At 37.7% G+C, this 23,721-nt stretch overlaps 1 protein-coding gene across 1 annotated transcript; it reads left to right on the forward strand.

Annotated features, from left to right (window-relative positions):
- Positions 1 to 23,721, forward strand: LOC106919010 (DNA repair protein XRCC4). The gene is made up of 8 exons (XM_014989131.2): positions 1 to 77; positions 5,794 to 5,946; positions 6,712 to 6,908; positions 14,582 to 14,748; positions 15,607 to 15,771; positions 15,990 to 16,057; positions 18,696 to 18,828; positions 19,778 to 23,721. The coding sequence occupies exons 2-7, from the start codon at positions 5,814 to 5,816 to the stop codon at positions 18,818 to 18,820; spliced, it is 855 nt and encodes a 284-aa protein (XP_014844617.2). The 5' UTR covers positions 1 to 77; positions 5,794 to 5,813; the 3' UTR covers positions 18,821 to 18,828; positions 19,778 to 23,721.

Raw genomic sequence — 23,721 nt, forward strand, 5'->3', positions numbered from 1 at the left:
GTAACACCTTACGCTGTTTGGTGATTGGCTAAGAGCAAATGGCAAAACGACTTGAAGGGAGAAGCCGAGCTGTCAATGTAAGTGTGCAATGATTAGCCAGTGTTTTTCTTTTTCAAAACTTAAGCGTTTGGACGTGGCAGCAATTAACCTGTACCCGTAAGTTTTAAAACAGTAGGTGTTTCTGTCCTAAGAGAACATATAAGCAAGCATAGTGTGCAGCAGTCAACTATGCACGCTGTTATTGCTTTTCCTGCACTATAAAATACTACTAAAGTCCTGTGGTAAACTGATAAATCCTTTAATACAGCAACAGTAGAACCAGGAAGTTCTTATTACATTATGAGTTTTTGTTTGTTTGTTTGTTTGTTTACAAATATAAATACCTTTTTTTTTTCCTTTACAAGAATATGACAGAAATATAGTACCATGCTAAAGCATTTGTACCTCGTGGTAATCAAGCCATTACCACGAACTTGTGGTATTGCATTGTGCTTTTATGTCATAAACCAATAAAAATGTAAAACCTAATTAAGAAGCATAATGAAGAATGATACATGTCTCCCTCCATCCCCAAAAATTATCTAAAAAGTGTGGCATGCTTTTGTAAGTTGCCTCTCTGAGAGCCACATTTAGCTGCATTTGGTATATGTTTTGATCAGCATTGGACATTTAGAGGTAGAATTATATGTCCATTCTCTTTTGCAAAATTGTGAAACTTGGTGAAATTACACCAAGTTTGGTGAATTTGTATTTTAAAAAAATATATATTTCCACAAAACATAAATTGGATTTTGGCTGTGCCATTCTATCATTCAAATCTGTTTTAATTCAAACAGTATTGTAATTTTGGAAATTTTTTCTGTCTTGATTTTATTCTAAATTTACCCTATCCATGGCAGATAGGATAGGGTAAATATAAAAGTCAGTTGGGATTTTTATATAGTCCCAATTGACTATCCGTAGTCTGATCATCTTTGAGTATCTTCCCTGTCCCTGTAGAACAACAAATTCAATGCAGTTCAATTAAACTCAATATTTTTTTTAATCCTAAAGGAATTGGATATCATTATAACTCATACAAGTTCATTTAAAGACATCCAATCTAGCTCTTGTAGATTTCATGTCTGCGGGCAGGAAGGATCTCCTGTAGCAGTAGGGGTTCTGAATAATGCTCAGATTGAAGACATCCTGTGGTTGCATAAAAATGTCATAAAGAGGATGCAGGGTTATCTGTAATGTTCTTTATATAATGAAAAATCCACCTTTGCACAATCAAAATGAAATTTAATTGCACATTCATATTGAAATACATTACATAGTAAAATATATTGTAGTTTGTAGTTTAGTGTGACAAATTGGGAAATAGTTCAAGGGATGTGAATACATTTGTATGCCAGTTCCTGAGCCCTGAGTTTATTGTTTCAAAATGGTTCACATTTTGTGAACCATTTTGGTAGCTGCTCTATCACTTATTTAATCCTTCTTAGCAAAGAGTAAAGTAGATTTTTAAAACTGTATTTGTGAGATGATTGGAATAATACAATTTTGTTGACTCTTTTTTTGTTAAACATTTTGTATACTTAACTGTTACAATTCTTATTTATTTAATCCAGTTATTTCCAATACAGTCCAATATCTCCCAGATTCAGATAATTTTTTTTGCACTATAATATCCAAGTAAAACTTAAATTAACCATAATATTTTGCACTTATAAAGTTTTCTATGCTATTGTCTCATGATGACGTAAAGATAGGGTTTTGTGGTTTACTTTTCATTTAACATTTTCGCAATGAAGTCTCCTCCCTTGAACAAACCACATGCCATCTTGATTGCATTTAGACCATGTTTTGTAAATCCCAATTGACATTTCCTTCCCAGACACTCCTAGAGTGCGCTATGCGCGCAAGGAAATCTGTCACACTGTAAACCACACATAAATAATGTTTTAGAAATTTCACTGGTGGGATTCAAGCCTAAACAGGCCCACATTCTTCATGATGCCTTTCGGTTTTATAATTTACAGTATGCTGACTGCTTTAGGTCCTTGCGCTGTTGTCAAATCAAGGTCCAATGTAGTACCACTATGTGCAGTGCATGCTAAGTTTGATCACACACAGCGAACACCCCTGGCCTTATGGCAATTTGTAGTATGAAGCTAACTTGGAACCATGTGTCTAAGCAGTCCAGACTGAGATTGTTTCTATCAGGATGGCAAAAGCAGGAAACATTTCTGAGACCAAAGTAATGATTGAGAGGAGAACAGATCTAAATGGTTGACTTTTGATAGCTTGATGCCAAAGAAAGCTGGTAGTTTATTTAATTGTGAAGTAAACTGTGTTAGTTTTTTTTTTTTTTTTTTGGTAAGTTACTAGTTTTGTTGTTGATCAAAATGACCTGTTGCTAGTGGTGCACCGATTGCAGATTTTGGACCAATCCCCCCAAGATCTGCCATCAGTCGGAAAATCAAGATTCATTAAGTGTCACTCTTGTTAACGCAGACAAAACTCTAGTTTGTCTACCTGTCTGTTGCTACATCCGCTGTCACTCATGAACAAGACACCAAAATATTTGAACTCTTTCGCTTTAGGCAAAGACTGATCCCAGATATGGAGAAAGCAGCCTGGTTTAAAAAATAAAAAAAATAAATATGGTAATAGACAGCTGCGCTTCAGATTTCTTGATTTAGCTGCATATTAAAATCAAAAGATTTTATATATATAAGCACTAATCACTTAAATGATTAGCTTATGCAACCTGTTGATTGTAGATCAATGTCAAATTACAGATATTAAAAAATAATACCATAAAGTTTTCAAGAATTTCAACAGTGTCAGAAAGGTACTGTATAGGAAAGACTAAGATAAAAGCTACGTGTCCTGGTGTTTTTTTTGTTGATGATTTATTTGCTTCAAAGTTTGTATCGGAAGCTCTAGCATCTGAACAGATGCCGACAGTAAGACTGAAGAATTGGCTTTGATGGTTTTGCACGACTATCCATCCCTGACAGACAGACAGACAGACAGACAGACAGACAGTGCTGGTTATTTAATGGAAGTGTCCTTCTGTCATTAGCACAGGGTCGTCGCTCCCTCACAACAGATGTTACAGTAACTAATGAGTAGCTGGGTTTACTTTATGAGGTTAAAGTTGATGCCTTTAGCAACGTCATTCGTTCAGCTACGCCCCTTCTTAAAGCACAAAGGGTCATCCTTAATCTGTTCCGTGTTACATTTTTACATGTACTCAAGTTTTGGTGTTTCTGTGTGTGTGTGTAGGAGATACATAGGTACTTTTATGTTGTTATCGTTTCAGATTGCATCACTTTGAATGACATTGATATTGAAACTGGAGCTCTTGCTTGGTTTTTCTGGGCTGCAGTTGTCAGCATGTATTAACTCAGGGATGATTTGAGAAACAAAGTCACTCAGTCAAGGTGTTAATTTTGCCTCCAATTTCAATTGAGTCACAAAAAGGCTTAAATTCTTACTGCCACCTTTTTGGTGATATCATAGCACAACTGTGTGGAAATAGGTAGATATTTACAACATTATACTTGGTGTTTTTACAATATAATCTATATCATCTATCTGTATTAACTTTGTGGACAAATCTTTGACTAAATAGTGTACATGAAGCATGGCTAACAATGGCTTGCAGTAACTACTTAGCAGTAAAATGCTCATCATGTCATTGCATAATTCAACGTGGCCAATCATTGACTTTTCTCCCCCAAATTGTTCAGCTTTCTTAACTGCTCATTTAGTTGGCATTTTCCTTCCCTCTCCACACTCTTTTCCCTGTGTTTAAGAAGGGAAGCTGTCTAATTCACCACTCACTAGTGGTGGAACTTATAATTACATGTTTAGGATTGACTATTCACAATCAAGTAAAAGTTTCTTAAAAGGTTCGAACAGAGCACAACATGCACATCTTGACAACTAGGTAGCCTTTTTAGGCACAGACTCAGACTATATTGTAACCCTGTGAACAGTTTAGGTCTTAGCTGTAGAAAGACAGCTGTTTCTAGCTGGAGCCCTCACTTTAACTGCAGCCATGAGTCAGGCAGCAAAGACATTAGCCAGAGGGTTATGTGGCTCAGGCTGTTTATCACCGTGGCACTGGCAAATAACAATTCAGTTTCACAGCAGGAAGCTCTTTAACATGAGTGGGTCCCACTGGTTTGAACTTCCTCGTAATAGTCTGACATAACTTTGGATGCATAATCTAAGCTTTTCACAAAATTACAAAACAAACAAAAATAATAAATAAACTTTCCAAAACCAAAATATAATTAGGACTTTTTATGATCTTTAAATCTGTGTCAGTGTTTTCACTGAGTATTTCTAGGTCAGGAAGCTTACAAAGCTGATCATACTCTTAAGTTGACATGTCCACATGTTTTTGGGAGTCCATGAGATGCCGCTTAGATGAGTGGCGGTGAAATATTAGAAGTGTTTGCATATATAATAAATTAATACTCTGAATGCACTCAAGTAGCTACCTGAGGTTTAATAGTTGTGTATTTTCCTTTTAACAGCATGTGATTATCTTGCTGATAATAAGCAACACACATTCCCACAAAAAAAAGAAAGAAAGAAAAAATCTGCCAAAACCTGTTAATATCCATGTGGTCCTACTGACTCAGAAATACCCCCACCGAAGACACACACAAGGAGCCTTGCTCCCCAAAGCCAAGAAGGAAAACAATGGAGTACATTGATGCATGTGGTAGATTGATAACCCTACAACGCTCTTAGGGTTTTTTTCAAATTAGATCCTAGGACCTCCTTTAAAAGGCCAACAAAGTAAGCTGACCACATGAAAGGGAGCTGTTGTTTTATACATTTAGAATAATACAGTTTTACATAGAAACATGGCTTCATGCTTCCACCAAAACTCAGTTTATGCCACCAGAAATTAACATTCACAGGCACCTCGGCCTCCCCGCCTGCATTTTACCAGACTGGATTTTATATTCCCGTTTGGTTAGGCATTTCAGATATTTCTGGTCGAGCCTGGAGCAAAACGGTCGACCACCAGGCTCTCACCCACAACGCTCCCTCCCACCCCCGACAGTCCAGGCTCTTGGGGGATCCCCTGGTCTGCTTAGTCTGGGAAAGGTTTCGTCTGTTATTGTGATCTGCAATTCATCAAGGTCATTGAGCCACTGCAGTCTGAGGCCATAGTTCTCAACCGGAAAAAGGTTGATTGCTCTCTTCAGATTGTGGTCAGTCTCTGCCTTAGGTGGAAGATTTAAAGCATGCTGGTGTCTTTTTCACTGGTGGTGGTAGGATGAAGTGCTGCTGAATGGATGAGGACTTTGAATGCCATAACATGGGTGCAGCTCTGATCTAATGAACTAAGGCAAAAAGCCAAACTTTAAATTTATTGCTGAGTCTATGGTTTGACTCTCAGCTCTTGCCATGAGGAACAAGAATCCAGACACAAGTAGCGAAATGAGGACGAAGAACTCAACCATTTGGGGAGAACTTCAAGTATAGCGTCTTCTCTCCATCATCAGAAGGAGCTGGTCTAAGTAATTCTGGCGTCTTGATTAGGATGCCCTTTGGGGACATTCACTGAACGGGAGTCCTGAGGAAGACCAAGTACCTGCTGGAGGCACTTTGAATGTTGTTGTAGTCTGGAAACATCTTTGCATTCCCCAGAAGGAGCTGGAGAATGTCCCTGGGTGGAATACCTGAATTTTCTGATCTCTGATAAGTAGAAAACAGAAGATGAATGCATGGAGTTTTGTTTAGGATTTGTAAATACCTCTTTTTGATATTCTGCAGGCATTAAGGTTATATGAAACATGAGTGGCACGGTACAGCAGATTACTCTGAATCCAGGCATCCCCTACTTCCTAAGAGTTGACTGGGCTGTGGACCTGGGTGCTGGATTCACACTAGCTCTCACTGACGGAAGCTCAGCGTGGATCGGAGAAGGTAAGGGCTTTATATTTGAAAACTGTATCCAGATTATTAACAAAAAGATACTCCAATGAGTCAGTGGTAGAAAATGACTTTGTCAGCAGGTGTACCATTCACCAGGCTGTCCACAGCACCTGGTTGACCCCATCTCATAATGTCATGACTGTTCTGATTGCTTAACCTGAGGGACAGCGGGGACCTTGTTTCATTATTCTTCTTTACTCCTATACTGTGCAGCTTACAGGTGTAGAAACTATATTAAACTCTACAAGGGTTGTCTTTGTCAATACAAGCCAACGCTAATGTGAATGTGTGTACACATGCAACGACGTATTTGTGTGTATGTGTGGGTCTGTGGTTATGTGTGTATGAGACTATGTGTTCTCTTAAAGGACACCTGGAACATAACTACTCCATAGTTTTTTTTTTCTGTCCATCTGCAGAGCTTACAGGTAGAGATAGAATTGCAACAGCTATGTGTGGGCTCCTGGGTTGTCAATGTTTCTGTGTTTTATGTGTTAATTGGGACCTTCAAGCCAGCATTAGCAGCTGTGCAACAACTGATGACATCCCTCCTTAGTTTCTCTGCATGCTTCCTTTAAAACCTGCTTTCACATGCTTAATTACTGCTTAATTAATGTTTATAGTTTTTCTTGCAATCTTCTGTGAACTCCAAGTTCCATGCTTCATTTCCATGCATGTATGAAATAAAGGCAACATAAAAGTAAAAAAAAAAGCCTTTCAAGAGTGTAATTGTTTGACTAGTGATTGTTTTGTCAGTTTCAGAGGATGAGGTGACAAGAGAAGCCAATGAGATGGGAGTCATAAGGGAGAAATATGTTGAAGATCTTCTTCAAGCTCTAACAAAAGGTGAAGAAAGAGTGGGAGGAAAACAAAATGGGAAAGAGGAATATTCTTTTTGCCTCTCTTCGGATCACAATCTTCTTTCATATCAGAAGATCTGCAACAACATTTTGGTGAGAATGTCTTTCAGTATTTATTTGTTTCCAAAACATTCTACCAGAATTCATTAGCATTTTTTTTTTACTTGCAATGATGACTAATTAACATAATTAACTGTGACAAAAAAGGCAAGAAATAAAATATCTTGATATACTTTACAAGACATTTCACCAGAAACAATAGTTGGATTCAGCTCGACCTTTATTAATGGAGCATATACTATGTACATTCTGCAAACAAATGTTGCCCAGATCTGACTTTTTTTTGTTTGTTTGTTTTGACCGACCTAACAACACAAATCATTAAAAGGTGACATACTTGCAAATTTGTGTTGGAGGAGACACTGTTAGTGGAGTTAATCACTTTGCTCACATGCACTTCAGAATCTGTGCTCACAGAGAGAAATATACTGCGCAAACAGTTACTTCCATAACGACAACATGGTCCATTAATTCCTCTGCCATGGATCAGATCTCTGCAAAATAAGCATGAAGTCTTGCAGTGTGAACGTGGTCTTCCTCATTAAGTTGATTGAAAAAAATCCTCTTCCCTCCACACTTAATGGCACCCCCTGGTTAAAATTAAAATAAATACTTCAGCGTATTCTATGCTGTCAGGAAATAAGCTTATTTTATAAATAAGGAATAGCATCTAATCTTTAATTTAAGAAAATGTGTTTATTATTAAAAAAAGAACTTTCATTGACTGGCAGGTCACTCAGCTGGTTTATATCCCGAAACGCTCCACTGCTGCCTGATTTGCTGGTACTGGTTTTGAGTTTTTTGGATAAAAATGTATCAGTGCTTTTGAATGCCATAACATTACGTCCTGTTATCACCGTTCCCTGAGGATAAGTGCCTCTAATGACAAACAACAAAAATAGAAAGGAAGCTTTTATTTATTTTTTTTTTATGGTGGGGGCCGTTTTAAAGATAAGGTTTATTGCCTCCCAACATTATAGTGGAGTTATAAAGGTTTTGCTGCCCACAGGAAACTGAAAAAAAGTCACAAACTGTAACTTTACAAATAACATCTGTCTTGCCATTAATCGAAACATAATGAGATGGCTACATTAAGAAAAAGTGGTAACGTAAAATATTTCCAACAGCCACTGTTAAATCCGGAAAATGTTCAAAAAGCTAACCCCTTTTCTACGGCTCTGGAGGATTACTCACTGCAACTGACATGTTTGATGAAGAGCAGCTCCGGATTCTCTCTGTTGATTTTCATGTCATTCTTCTAACCTAGGGGTGCTTTTGCCTTTAGGGAGCAGGTCAGTAATGGTCTGTGGGCACTGCTCAAAAGAAGATGATCACAGAAAGAGGGCCAGAAGGTTAGGAACACAGTACAGACCATAAAACCTTGATTTACGAACAGGGCTGTCCTGTCTTACACATCGGCTGATTAGCGACCTTTTCTACCTCGGTTAATGTGTTTCTGATTTTTCTCATATGGATGGGGATGTGTTACATGATAAGCAATAGCGAAGCAAATCTGAACAATCTGAATTAGTCTGGATGATATGATGACTGAAATCTTAATATAAAATAAAGCGACGCTGCAGTAATAGCATGTCCTGGACTCACAAACTTTAGCTGTGTGGGCAGCACCGTAAGAGAAACATGTTGACGTGTGCTTCAGATAAAGATTTTGAAACCATCTCAGACACAACTCCACATTACAAAATCTTCTAAACTCAGTGTGCCAGGAAAGAAACGTATTCATTCCAAAGCTGACTATAGAATTTGATGTTGAATATTAAATTATAGCTGACCTGATCTGATTAATCAAATAAATGAGACTGAAATAAATTCAGCCTTGATGGGGTCTAGCATTTTTGTAATTTAATTATATGACAGGGAATAATAACGACATTAAAGTTAGTCATGATCTAAGGCCTTAATTTAGAAGCTTGCTCAGCTATTTTAGTGCAATGACAGAAAAGAAAATCAAGGAATCAAAAGTGTGACTAAGTTAGGGGTGGGCAATCCTGGTCCTGGAGGGCCAGTGTCCTGCAACTCTTAATGTCTCCCTTGTCCAACACACTTGAATCCAACAGCTGAATAACCTCCTACGTTCGGTCAGGTTCTCCAGAGTCCTGCTAACGACCTCATTATTTGACTCAGGCGTGTTGAAGTAGAGACACATCTAAAAGTTAAAGGAAACCGGCCCTCCAAGCCTAGAGTTGCCCACCCCTGGACTAAGTCAAATACACATCTCAGCCACAACATTAATTGGTACAGTCAGTGACATTGCTCTCTTTCTTGAATTGCAGTGTTTTATTATCAAATACCTCCACTCCGGTATTCAAATTGATGTGTCAGACTTGTGATACAGCAAAACATGTCATCAGCTTGCCCCTTCACTTGCAGGCAATCTTCTTGCAGAACAATGGTATGCAAAACTGCTTGGAATAGTTCAAATAATACAACAAAGCTTTAAATCTGCAGCTGGTCTCCAAACTCATCAGATACAAATCTAATGTGGTCTGATAACATCTGTGGTAAGCAAGCCCCAATCCAAAAGGACCCCACCCTACAACCCACAGGGCTCAAACAATCTGTTGCTAACGCCCCATCCCCCAGAAACCGCTGGGGAATCTGCAGATCTTTATTGTGCATCTCTGGATGGGCGTATTGATGAGGCTAAAAGTGCAACCTTCACAATATTAACCCGGTGTTCATAATGGTCTGAGTTACTGTTACACCCTCTGGACACAAATGGACATAAGTCATGAGCATAAAGAGATAAGAACTTTATTTCTTGGCTGGCTGCTGGAAGACCTTGGGATTCCTCTGGAGGAGCTTATTATATATTTTTATAAGATATAAATCCAATCTTGCATTGCATTTATTCACTGATTAAATATAATAGATAACTAAATAAATAAATATAATATTAAATAAAAATAGCAGCTGGAAATGAATACAACATGTTAAACAATTCTTTCTTTCAACCTGAAGAAAGCCCAGCAGAAATTATTATTTTATTTTAGGTATTATAGTTGGATGCAGTTAGTCATCGTGGCACCTGTAAACGGACCTGGGTCTCCTTTTCCAATGGCACGTTACCGGAGTGGATAGGGTGATGTGTAAGTGATGCGACTTAGCCTTGGATTCCTTTCAACACTTTCAGCCGAAAACAATTTTATTGGGATTAAATTTTTTAATTTGAATGAACACTCATCTAAGCACGAGCAAAAACAAAACAAAAAAAGAGGCAGTAACTAACTTGTCAGCAACCAACATCTTTAAACTCAGACACCTCACTGAAGGAAGTATTTCGCCCTACTACCTGCTCTTGAGAAAGTCCTGTCTGGTAGCTTGTTTTGCTGTTTCTGTGAAAGTTTGTATTATCAAGACTGGACTGATTGTCGCCCCTCACTTCCTGCTCTTTGTCTGGCGTCACGCCCCCTCACAGTAGATCAGGACACTGAGAAGACAAGCTGATTTCATCTTCTTTGCCCACGTTTCCCGTACCAAGTAGCCGTGCCAAACCTTGAATACTGTCTTATCGTCATGAGAAGCTCCAGGTTTCCCACTCACTTGTCCTGTTTGGTAGACACAATAGCTATTTAAAGACTGAAACTGTATATAAGATATATGTTTGACAATGTACTTTCTCAAACTACAACAATGTTTATTCTTTGAAATAGCTCAGCATAGTTTTAAAAATGATTTAAAACAAAAAATGCATTTTTGTTCAGCCCTGATAATGTGATAGATCCCTTTTTTCAGTTTTTTGGGGGGTATGTCTCCCCTAGCAAATATAGCCTCTGAATTTATTGGCTGTTCTTTGCAACAAAAAAACTCAAGCCCAGACAGATTGTTTGGAAAACATATAATAATAGTTTTAACCACATATTTTCAATCTCAATTGGATTTATGTCTGTATTTTGTACACTTATAATACATGAATAAGCTTTAATCTCAAGCATAAAATTATAATTCTTGTTTTATGTTTAGGGCTATTGTCCTGCTGAAAGATGAATCTCCCCTGCGGTCTTTTTTTGTATACCAGTTCTCCTTCTCTACATTTGGCTCTATCCATCTAACCATTGACCCTGAACAGTTTTTGTGTCCTTGCTAAACATCAACCCCACAACATGCTGTAGCCACCACCATATTTCACTGTAAGATATGCTTAGGACAATGTGCAGTGGTAGTTTTAAGTTCCACACAGAGTTTTGTAAATGACTGTTTCAGTCAGTCTGTATGCAAATATTTAGGCCAACTAATCATTCAATATAATCAATGGTCAATGCTGATATTATTTGAAAGCCAAAAGGTTTAAGGGGAGATTATGGAGTGATGCCACAAAAAATGCTTTTGATTAAAGGAAGATATAATCCTGAAAACAGTAACTCTAAATGTTGATTTAAGTTTTTTAGCAGTATTGATGACAAACCCCTTGTTTTCCGTACTCTCAGCATGTTACATTTTCACCAGAACAGTTGTGCTGCACAGCCATGTCAACATCTGACCTTTCGGTCTGACTGAGACAGACACACACAAACAAATTTCCAGACCACACACTCTGAACCACACTGTAGATTTGAGAAACCAGACGTTTTGATTTTAACACATTCTCCTAAATTATGCTATCCTACGAAAATATAATCGTACGGTATCTCAGACACAACAGGTGTGAAAAGCATTTAAGTTTTATTACTAAGTGACAATGCTGCTATTAATTTCTTATGTCTTTGTGTCAAAGCTTGGAACATTCAGTGTTTTTTGTGATATTTTTTATAAAGGTTTTGGAGGCAGAAATGGACAATATCTTTGCTTCATTGTTGTTTCAGTTGAGAAAAAGAATGTGGCAGTGGGCTTTCCTTCACAGACAAAGAGTCTGACCTCCCACATCTTGGCAGAAGTTGGCAACAACATGCCATGTGACCTTTAACTTTCTGTGTCAGGAGAAACAAATTGAGTAAGGAAAAGTTGACAGAATATTCCACTCCCCTCCTTACTTTTAAAGGAGCAAAAGTCAAACATACATTTACCTTGGCTTCTTTAAAATGCATTAATTACAATGTTTCAGTAATGGCTGTTTGAATAGATTTGAGTATTTATAGATTGTTTAGCATATGTCTTCCTTTTTCTGTGCTATAAGAGTAAACCCTTGGTGATTTTAAGTGCTTGTGTTTACAGCTGTAGATCTTCTTAGAAAACCCAGAAGTTTAAGGATGGAGAAACATGCAACCGTTGGTATTTAAAAGTCAGCAGGAGCAGAATAAATAAACAACAGCTGAGGTTAGTCTAATGCTCATTCAGTAAACAAGACTCTGACCTAGCAGAGGTTTAGATGTCTGTTTCTGGTGCATTCAGCTGGTTGAGTGTTGCTTGTAGAAGATTTAATGTCCAAACTCTGTCAGTATGCAGAGCAAAGGTTTACAAAGTTCCAGGCATTAGTTTGGATTAAAAGTTGTACTGCAAATGATGGGTATTAGCATTAACATTGTTCTTTGAAGTGTGGAAATATTTGTGTACTCAGCATGTCAGAGTTCACTTCTTTCCTAACATTCATATGTGGTTGATTTATTGTCATATGACCTTTCTTAGGTGGAGAGCATTGGAGAGATTTAGATCCAGATAGCAAGAAGTATAAGACGGGGTTGAAGAGAAGATGGATTGGAGGTTAGAGGAAGATCAAAGCTTCCACTAACCTTCACAAATTGGTAGCCTCCTAGCTTTTGCAAACAGATGGTAAAATGTATCCTCTCCCAGTCTACAAATTCATACGTCTTGGAATTAAACATAATCACGTGAATAGTACTGAAACTCGATATAACAACCTTTGTCCGCTCTTAGTGGGTGTCTCTCCCAAACTTGCCAAACTAAACAATCTTGCCACCCATCTACCGGATCACAGCTACATCAACATGCTGATGAGTCATTAAGCTTCAAGTCACACTAAGTCCTTCCATGAGAGAACACTGCTCCGGCCATCTGAGACAACTTAATGTTACTGAACAAGCCTTAGTTCTTAGGATCATCTTCCATAAATTCTGGGTGGTCCTCTTCCTGTGCTCATCCTATCAAGCTTGTCAAGTCACGAGATGCAGGGAGTGGTCAATGCACAGCCATAGTGGCCAAGTGAAATCTACTTTCTCAAAAATGGTCATTTCTTCAGAGAAGCAAAGAATAAAAACTGGGGAAAAAAACAACAGAAACTCGTAGTAGTTTTTAGATAACTATTGGTTTTAACGTTTTTCTTCTAAATTGTTGCACAGTTTAGAAATCATCAATAGGCATTGGAAAAAAGCAGACTGCTCTCTGGGTACTCCAGCATTCTCCCAGTTTAAAACATAACTATTATTGGCTCCTCTAAGCTGCTCTTAGATGAGTGTTCATATGCATGGTGTCTCTGTGATAGACTAAGTTTAATGGGTGTTGTCCACATGTCGTCCAATGATCAATGGAGAAGGTCCCCAGCGCACTGGGATTGTTCAAGTGGCTATAGAGAATGAATGGATGATTGGTTATTTGGTATAATTGCTCAGAGTCAGAAAAAAAAAGAGATTACTTGAAGCAAACCTTGAAGCTGAAATGTTCTAGAATGTAAGATAATATGTACAGGACAAAGAAAATCTCTGAGGACAGGATGAAGTCAGTTGTTAAATGACACATTCAAGTTAATCAAAAGAGGGTAAAACAGTGTGGTCTGCAAGAAATGCATCAATACAGGTCAAAAATGACAGCTATTTTGAAGATGGCGGCTTTATTACAGTGTTTCTTCGACTTCTGTACAGTTATAGATTTAGCACTGTATTTCCTTCTGGTTTTTCAGTGTACTATGTTCTGTGTGTGTACGTCTGTGCGCGTGTGTGTGTGTGTGAGTGAAAGTGCAGCTATGACCAGGGTGCCAACCAAATATGAAGAGCTGCTGTCAGTGATAAAATTGGCATTCTACATCAAATTGGTGGAACACTCGAAATCTTTTTGTGTGCAGCATTTGCTTCTAAGTTCTTTCTCAGTGATTTCATGCCAAAACGACAACCAAACGTGGGTTATTTTCTTGGGCCAGAAGGATGTGTTTAATTCTAAAGAGCTACTGAAAAGAAATAAGAAAGGGGAAATGTCTCACTTGCATAGTTTTATTGGTGAATCAATAAACCATCTGGCTTTTTTTCCCCAGACATAAGAAAACACCTCATTCTCAGTCTCCCACTTCAGAGAAAATTTTATGCAATGTTTGTTGCACCACCAGAACTTCTCATGATGACAGAAAGGTGCAAATGCTTACTCATTTTTCACTGGTAGCTGATTTTTGGAAGCTAGATGAGGCGAGTTAACAGTTTTATGTGTCACTGTTAAGACTACAGTGCCAAGTGGACTTTCTTCAGGGTTTTTTCCAGACTACAAGAATCCACTTGTGTTTCAGTGTCAATGCGGTTATTTAGACCACGATCCATCTTGAGTTGTCAGTTGGCCTTGCTCAAAGGGATGGACGTGTTAGGCAATAAATCTGTCAATGCAAAGGAAGAGGGCTTGATAATTAAGGTCATTCTTTACTGCTGGGCCATTTGGTCACCCATAAATAATAAAGCCAGAGAACCAGCAGAAAAATCTTCATTTTCTGCTGTTTTAGTACAAAAACACAAAAAGAACCTGATGCAATTGTTCTTCCTTACTTTTTCGTCACCTTTTAATACTCTCCTTTCTTTTTTGTCTGGGTGTTCTAGATACACTTGGGCTCTGTGGAGCTTCAGCCAGCGCCAGACTCTGTGGAGCTCATCCGGGAGATGATCGGGAAGTCTCTGCAGCACAGAGCAGATCTGGAGACGGAAAACTCAAGACTGTTAGAGGAGAACTGTACACTGAGACAGGATCACCTGCGAATACTGAAAGAGTAAGAAGTTCAAGGGAAAAAGTCTGGGAAAATAATGAAAAATTGATCTGGTGTTAAGTATATTTTTTAAAGCTATGTTAGCATTTATTCATATCCATTGTTTTTTTTTTTGTTTTTTTAACAAAAAAACCCAAATCTTTCCTCAAGTCTTTAATATCACACATCTGATTTTACACGGTTATTTATTAAACAAAGATGAAGTCAAAATTGAAAATCCAAACGTGAAAAACCAAATGCTCCCTGTGATCAACACGCTCTAAAAAAAGGAAAAGTATGTAAATATTTTTTATATATCATCCATTATTTTTTTTATCTTTACTTTTGACCTGAAATGTCACAAAGCATTGCAGTAAACTTTTAAGCCTGTATACTGGAATAATTTTGCTGGAAGATTGGCAGCTGTTAGACATGTAAAAGTTTTTTGGATTCATGCTTTTTCCATCATTATTGCATGAAATTTGTTGTGGAATTTTGTACATTTGTGGTTACATTCATATGGTTACAGAATCCTCCAAAGACTCATTTTTTCTTATTTCTGTGCACACTCCTAAAGTTTGAAAAGTGTGCACTTTCTTCGTACCATGTGTTGGTTTTTCTAACATTTGGTTAATGCTTTGAGCTCTGTAACACATCAAAGAGAGACTTCACACCTTGTTTCCGTACATTGTGAAAAAGACAGAAGCGTTTTTTTTTTCTCTTTGTGTGCGGCACAAATTCAGTCTCCCATTTCAGATCTGTTATGATATTCTTTAAAATTAAACACCATCCCAAATATCAAATAAGAAGGCAAGTTAAAACACATTCTAGTTGTTTGTGTGCTCGCTTTCACATGGAGATACTGTATGTTTGTCCCAACAGGCTGGAGCAGCAGGTTAAGGATAAGGAGATGTTGGAAAAGGAAATGTATTCGCGTTTTGTCATGGTGTTAAATGAGAAGAAAGCGAAGATCAGAGGACTGCAAGAGACCGTCCGACTGCTCAGCCACGCTGATGAGCAGCAAAAAGAGGGAGAAAGAAGACAGAGGTTTAGCGATTATTTTGAAAAAGTTGCTATTTTTCTGATAACAGTGAACCCACAAATTTGACATCCTACTACATTTTCCCAATGTCTTATTTTGCTAAATGTTTGTGTATTAATGTTTTGGCATATTAACAGGCTAATTTTAATTAAGATGTATCCACTCATTCTTTTTCTTTTTAACCTTGTACATTAAACTAAGCTCTTTTCTAAATTGCTCTCAGTGACAGTGAGGCCTCTCAGAGTGAAGACGGCGGACATCCCTCTCAGGAGCCGACTATTCTCATGAAAGGTCTGTTGGTTTTTGAAAAACGATGCATTAAAGTTATCACATTTTATCTAAATATAATTGACAGACCCTGACAATTGTGGGGTTCATTTTTAGTGAGCCAACTGTACTGTTTTACCTTTAAATACAATATAGTGCAGCCAGATATCTTCAGAAGTTACATAGTAAGCAGAGTACAACATAAGCATGTGAAGGCTTCAGACATTTCTTGAAGAGCATTAGTGGGAAAAAAAATCCACCACAAAGATCAAGGAACACAGAAGAAAGGTCATGAATAAAAATTTAGAAGTTTAAAGAAGGTTCAGGCTATAAAACGCAATTTCAATGTTTTGAACGTTTGTTCAGTCAATCAACTGAAAATAGAAAACGTAAGACTCAACTGGCTCCAGCTAACTCTGAAGGAGCTGTAGACAAAACATCTTATCATATACTGTCTTTTTATTCCACCTCATAATTAAGAGCTACTTTGTGTTTTTCTAATAAACCAAATCACTTCAAAATACACTTATGTTTGTTGCAATGTGACAAAGTAGAGAGTGAATACTTATGCAAGGCACCATGAAAGGACAGAGAGAACAAAAATTCTGAACTAGTCAAGCTCACTCCTATTACCAATATCCTCTCTCATGGGATATAGTAATGACGACAGCTCTTAGTGAAACTCTTAAAACTTAGCTCTCAGTCTGCAGATTTTACTGTCCAATAAACTGAGCAGTTAAAGGTAATTTAATATTCAAGCAGAGAGTTTGAGCAGGAACTTGAAAGCGGAGAATATACCCCCAGGTAGCTTAGTTCTGGGAAATACTTGTGAGTAAGTCTGCCATGATTGCTTCAACACGGGCAGCTGTGAGGTGGTCTTCCCCTTTCTGGATCATGCAGGGTAGCCATGTGACGTCATAAGCCCCCCCACCCGCCTTCCTGCTGCAGTTCTGCAGCCTGCTGGTGTCCTGCGCTTCCACTTTCTCTATAGCTGCATTCGTAATATGAGCCAAACTCTGGCTACTCAAAGAGAAATTAACATTGCAACACGTGTTGTGACTTCAACAAGCTGTGTTCTTTGGCTCTCCACTTTCTCTGTCACAGACACACACACGCACACGCGCGCACGGCCTCCTCCCAGGCATTTATTCACACACTTGGTTGTTCAGAGCCCTGGAGGAGTTTAAAGTCAATTTGCTGGATTTGCAGCTTGTCAGCAAGGCCTCTGAGCACTTGTCTTTCTTTGTTAATGCTTTATTTCTTACATTATGTTTATACTTGTCTAACTTACAAATAAAAAAAAGATCAAATGGATTTTAAAATCTTCCCAACCAAGCCATTGATTCATAGCAATCTACACAAAGATGTTAAAAGTAAAGAAAAATTATCAGTGTTATTTAATTTAATTTCTTTGCACCATGTGAATCCCCGTCCATTTAGCTGTCACCAAGCTTCCCTTGGATCAGACACACAACAGCAGGGCAGCCTGATGTTTTAGTGGCCTCTGATCCCCCCCATACCCCCCTTTCTGACATGTTGGCCCCTGTTGACCTTTAGGCCCCAGGCTGTGTTTTCATGCTGTGCAGAGCTGGGGGTGGCTTTCTTTGACTCGCTCCCTCCAGGTTTAGCTTCTGATAGTGACAACACAGGAAGCATCACTCATATGAGGAGACTCAGAGATAACAGAGATAGAGAGAGAATGAAGAGGAAGGTGAAATCCAGTCTTACTGACGGGTCGAGCTTCTTAGGAGAACTGTAAAGAAAACTATTTTTTACTGATTTAACTGTAATGATGGCAGCTATAGTAGTTTTTTTCTTATCTCTAAATCAGGACAGAACAAGTGTTTTTTTTTTGTTTTTGTTTTCTAAAACAGGTTCTCAATCTGGCAATCTCTGAATGAGAATAGGCTAGTGGCAGTGTTACAGGGCAAACAGGTGTGTTTGTCTCTGCATATGTAATCTATTGTGACCCGACCACTGAGGAATGTTAGATTTCTATTAATGATAAAGGTTGCAAAGTTGTCCCAGGTTGACAAGGGTTAACAAGATAACTATCCTGAACCAGCTACAAATGTGCCACAAGAGTCCCCAATTAGAAACAATTTTAAACCATGGGTAATACTTTTGCTTTACACATCACTTATTTATATTTTATATTTTAAGGTTGAAGTAATTTTGTGCTTTTAGATACCACAACGTGGAGTGCTTTGGAAATGTAGCTATACCGGCTTCAAAACACTTCTGACTTCTGATTTCGGTTCATCTTCCAGCAGGACACACTCAGGCCTAAACATACAGCTATAGATACAAACCATGTATTAAAAAGAAATTGTTGAATCTGTTCTGAAACGGCCTGTTCAGATGTTGCAATGGCCCTGGCAACGTCCGAACCTAAAATTGAGAGTTTATGGCAAGACTTGAAATTTTCTGTTCAGACTCAACCGTTAAACCTGTGCCTCTATTTTGCCTCCACTCTATAGAAATGTACTACTTTATCTTGGTCTATTGCATAAAATCTTCATGAAAGACATGAGATATTTTTGCAAGAAAGGTATCTTGAACTTTTGGAAGGCACTGCATTTTTAAAATGCTCAGTTCTTTACAACTGTAGTTGGGACTTCAATGTTATCTGTGAGTACATGCGAGCTCTTTCTGTGTCCAGGTTGTAGTTTAGTGTCACAAGGCATCCCTATCCATCAAAGTTTTTCTGATGATGAAGAGATGAGAGAGAGACAGAAGAGACGGTTGCTTCATAATCCTAACACAGACTCCTCTGAAGAGCAATAACATTCATGGTGAGTTTTATTTACAGTGAATACTATTTAATTGGCTTAGTTACTTTTCTTGGCAATCATGTCGATCAAAATAAAGTGATGGCATGAAAATGTAGATAAGATGTTTTATTGCAAATGCTCAAGGAATCTTTCAATTCTTGATCATTTGAGAATAAAAATACTCAAAGTTTCATTAAAAAAGTAACACAATTCTTTTAAGTGTATAGTTATAGGTAGTTAAAAAATAATTGCAGTGGAAGATATGCAGTCCTTCATTAAAATATTGTTTTTCCATTAATCTTGTTTATCGTGTTGAAAAAAGAGAAAGTTTTTTTTTCTTTTAATACTAACTAAAACTAGTCCATAATTATTTTGCCAAATGTAACTGTTATATTAATCGATAGCCTTTTGTTTGTAAAATAGTCTCCATGCTCCTCAGTATTTCTAGTTACACTTTCTCCAACTACAGAAAACTCATAACTTTTGTCCTTCATTGCATCTGCCTGTGGCTGCCCATTAAATGAGTCAGACAATTGCAGCAGTGTGTGTGGTGTGGCCCAGTTCAGCTGAGCAGTGTGAAAGCAATAAGTTTCAAGCTCCATGCAAAAGCTTTCAGCCTTTTAACTGCACCAAATTTTATTTATGGCTTTTTTCTTCCTCTTTAAATGGATAACAAGGGTTTTCATGACAAAATGTATGATAGACCACTATAATTTATCCTAATTACACGTAAAATTTACAGCACAGCACACAACCTACAACTGTGTCAGCCAAGGATATAGATTCCCAGAGATCCTCCCGTCTTCTGTGCCAGATTTTTTTATTCACAAATGTGGAAGTAGCTTAGCTAGTCGCATAGCTAGTTTCTTTAAACTGATGATTTCCTGTATTCTTAAAACTCTGGTTCCTATTTGTGATCAATAAATCAAATTAGACATTTAAAGTTACCATCTTCTTTCTGACCCTCCAGACTGAACGTGAACACAGGCCCTTCACATTCTCTGCAGTGTCTTTGGGAACTGTTTGTATTGCTGCAAATGAAATGGAAATGGCAGGTAATCTAGAAACAAATGATGTATGCAGTTTTTCATGATTTTGGTTTTGCTTGCTGCCTGCTACTACAATATTGCTGCCACTCAGGCTCTGCGCTGTTTAAGAATGAAGAATCAAGTTCAGAAAACTAACAAACAAAGGCTTCTTTGTGGGTTTTTTGTCCTGCTTTTCTTTTCTTTATTTATTAAAAAAAGAATAAATGCAGTATGTTGCATTTAAACACTGTAAACTAGCACTTTGTCAAATGTCATTTGAACTTAATCTTTCTTCTTGTTTTTATAAGCCCTTTTATTGTCTGGAAATGTATGACCAAAGCAAACCGGTTGTCTCCACGGAGTGACTGAGGTGATGTTGTTTCTCATTGTCTTAATTTCCACACTTTGTGTTTTAACTCAGCTACCATCTTTGGTAACTGAGTTACTGTACTTGCATCTTTACATCGGGGCCAATGCACCAGCCTTCAGGTTCTTTATCTCACCATTCTGCCTTTGGCTTTTAGATCCTCTTGCAGTCTTTTGTCATTTTGATGATACCTTTTTGTCTGCTTAAATCCACGGGTGGCCGCCTGGTTAATCCTCCTGCAACACGTTCTTGTGGGTGCTGTAATCCCCACAAGAATGTTCCACTCTCTCCTCTGCACTCTGCATGAATTAGGTATTTTACAAAGGAAAGTGGAGAGCTGTGTCAGAGGTTAATTTACAGATGAGTGCAGTACAAGATGATGAGACAAAGTGGGGACAACGTGGAGGCCACTCTGAATATTTTGGTGGTTTTATTCTAAATTTTGCTTTATAGTTTGATTTCACATAACTTTTGTGTGCCACAGTGAAATCGACTAGAAGAAACATGTTTGAATTCTTGGAGGAGCTGGTGTGGCAGGTTGTTGTACTATCTTCACATATAGTTATAGTTAAAATATACAGTTTAGTTTCAATGTTCTATATTGCAAGTCATGTAAAATACTTTAGGATTGCTGAGAAGATATTAAGTACAAATATCTTCTCAGCAAATTTGGCATTTGAAAACAACTTTTAAACCCCAATGGCGTCTTTCCAAGGGCAATGTATATCCTTCAACTGAACACGTGCTCATGCAGCTGGAGGGGTTAATGACGTTCGAGAAAAAGTAACGACGGCCGAGGCAGCCTCAAATTAAGCATCCAGTCACTTACTTATCATCGTCATTCACTTATCGAGTGCACCTGTAGAATTCCCATCATCCAGAGAAATGACAGGAGCCTTCCTGTTTTTCCTGCCACTGAGTTGCAATGAGACAGAGCCGTCTTTGTCTCGTGCTGGGCTGCTCAGGACTCACCGCTCTCCACCTTGCAGTGTAATGTCTGAAACAACTTGGCCTCATACAAACAGTTCTTGAAAACTGAAAATGACAGCTCACTCACTAAGGTCTATCAACAGGACTACAAAGTATAAGAAATGCAAGCCGTTCCTTTATGGAGTTCATAATAGGCCAATTATCAAGGTTATTGGTTTATATTGGAGTTAAAAATTTCCCCTTTTAAAATGTCAAATTTTTGTTGGACTGGATGTTTCTGCTTCTGTTACCTCCTGCTGGTTTTCTATACAGTGGTCTATCCTCAGCATCTTATTGTCTGAATCAGATTCTGTGTATTAACATATTTCTTAGCTCATAAGATAGACACTGGTGCATATAAAATATGAGCATTTTGTGTGCAGATAATGTGAATATCACTGTATTGTCTCATGAATATCCCCAAAACTCTTAAGTGTGCTTAGTTTCACAGTCTTGTTGTTATCCCTTTTGTATGTGGACCTTTTTCTACCATAAGTTTTTCCTTTACTTAACTTTCTTTAACAATACTTGAATAATGACTCTTGTAATATTTTTCTTCTTTAGTAAAAAGGTTATGAGCCTTGGTCTCCGTGTGAAGGGCCATGGTGACTGTCTGCTGAACCACTAGATATTTCCCTAGTCATAACACAGCTATAATATAAGACTTTTCTATAACAATCTCATTTATCTAATTTCCACAGAAACTGAATTCTGGGTTTCAAGAGCTGTACCTTGAAATATATTACTCTGTCTATGTAATACTAGTTTAATATCTCTGATAAATTAACTATTCAATGATAATCACTGTGATAAGTAGAGTAGTGTCTCGGCTGCCCTCACACAAGTTGTCACTCATACTAAAACTAAAGACAGCACCATTCAAAGCTTCTTTTGTTGTTTGAATAACGTACAAATCCCCAATCATTTCCTTCTTGCTTCAATGGTTTTCAATAGCTAGTGGCAAAGAGTAACCCCCTCTGTTCCGATGGGCTCGTTAAGACATCCTTTTGATCAGCACAAATACCGAGCGGATTTTCTTATAGCTGTTGGTGCTAACCGATTGTCTAATTATTTGAATTAAACCAAAGATTAACCAGATTTGAAGAGCATAGAACATTAAGTATTTATAGAACATTTGATGAATACACACGCACAAGCAGACACGCACGCACGCACACACACACACGCACACACACACACACACACACACACACACACACACACACACACACACACACACACACATGTGCAGGCAGAGGAACGTAGTGATCAGGAGCATCAAGTGTCAGACAAAATTAAGGTTTTTTCTGTTAATCCACGTTTATAAGGAGTTCATTAAGTTTTTTTTTAAAGAATTGCAACATTTGTGACATGAAAATGTGAAGTATATGAGAACATTTTATGGCCAGTGATGAACAGTAACAACTGAGCTTTTCTATGCAACCCAAGCCTAAACTTTATGCAGCTATTCAAAATGGTATTCAGAAAATTGGAGCTGCGAAATCCAAGACGATTTTCCACAGCTGACTTAATTTTCTCTCATGGCTGAGAATGGTTTACATCATTATCTTGACTTCCTCTTGGTCAAAGACCAAAGCATCATCAAGCTTATCCACAGTGTTCCTTGGTGTTGACTCATTGGCAGCTTGGCTTCAATAACTCAGTGTCTCACGCTGTCACCCTTGTCTGCAGTGTTTAACCTACAGTGAGAGAAACATTACTCAAGAAAGTTCTGCTGTACATTTTTAATCTTTTGACTTATTGTCATGTTTATGTTTTTGCCAGGTTTTATTGTTGAGTTTTTTGCTTTATGTTATCCTTGTTGTTTTTGCTGCCATCATTTTTACACATCTTCTCATTTTGATGATTGCTAAATGCAGTAATTATTGTATTGTGTTGTGCATTACAACAGTTTTTTTTTCTTTTACTCACCCACTGTTGTTGCTCACATTTGCTCTGTTGAAGGATGTTTTGGAACAGTATTGATATCAATCATTGCACTGTGACTGTAATAAAGTTAGTTTTCTAAGACTTTAGGCTTCTGAGTTTGCAGTAAGTTTCTTCTCCCTATACATTCATATCGAAGGCAAATATAGCTTTAAAGTGTTATGTGGAAAGGAGTGTGTCAGTAGCTTTCACACAGTTCCAAATATTTTGACACTTAGCTTTCAACTTCATTTTCTGAAATTACTTGCAGTCTTCAATGCACACATAGGCCAATAACAAGATTGGTCTATGTGTGGTTGGTTGGGGGATTAAATTGCTCTAGTTGTGCCATATTATTTTAAAAGCTCTGTGCAAAGATTAATGTGGTGGCAATGATATGTTGGGGTTTTCAGTCATATCCTATTTGTTCCATTCAAATCCCTTTTGATGTGATGAGAAGCTGTTGGACAAAATTGGCTAACAACAGTTACATTCATAGTGTGGGAAACATATATTTCCCACTTATAGATTTTTTTTCTATTTTTGTTTTGCTGCAATTTATTGTTTCAGGCCATCAAACAAATTCTAATATAAGTAAAAACAAAACAAAAAAAAAAAAACAAA

The sequence above is a fragment of the Poecilia mexicana genome, unplaced genomic scaffold (assembly GCF_051168715.1).
Source record: "Poecilia mexicana isolate PSO_F unplaced genomic scaffold, ASM5116871v1 scaffold_9, whole genome shotgun sequence".
Lineage (NCBI taxonomy): Eukaryota > Metazoa > Chordata > Actinopteri > Cyprinodontiformes > Poeciliidae > Poecilia > Poecilia mexicana.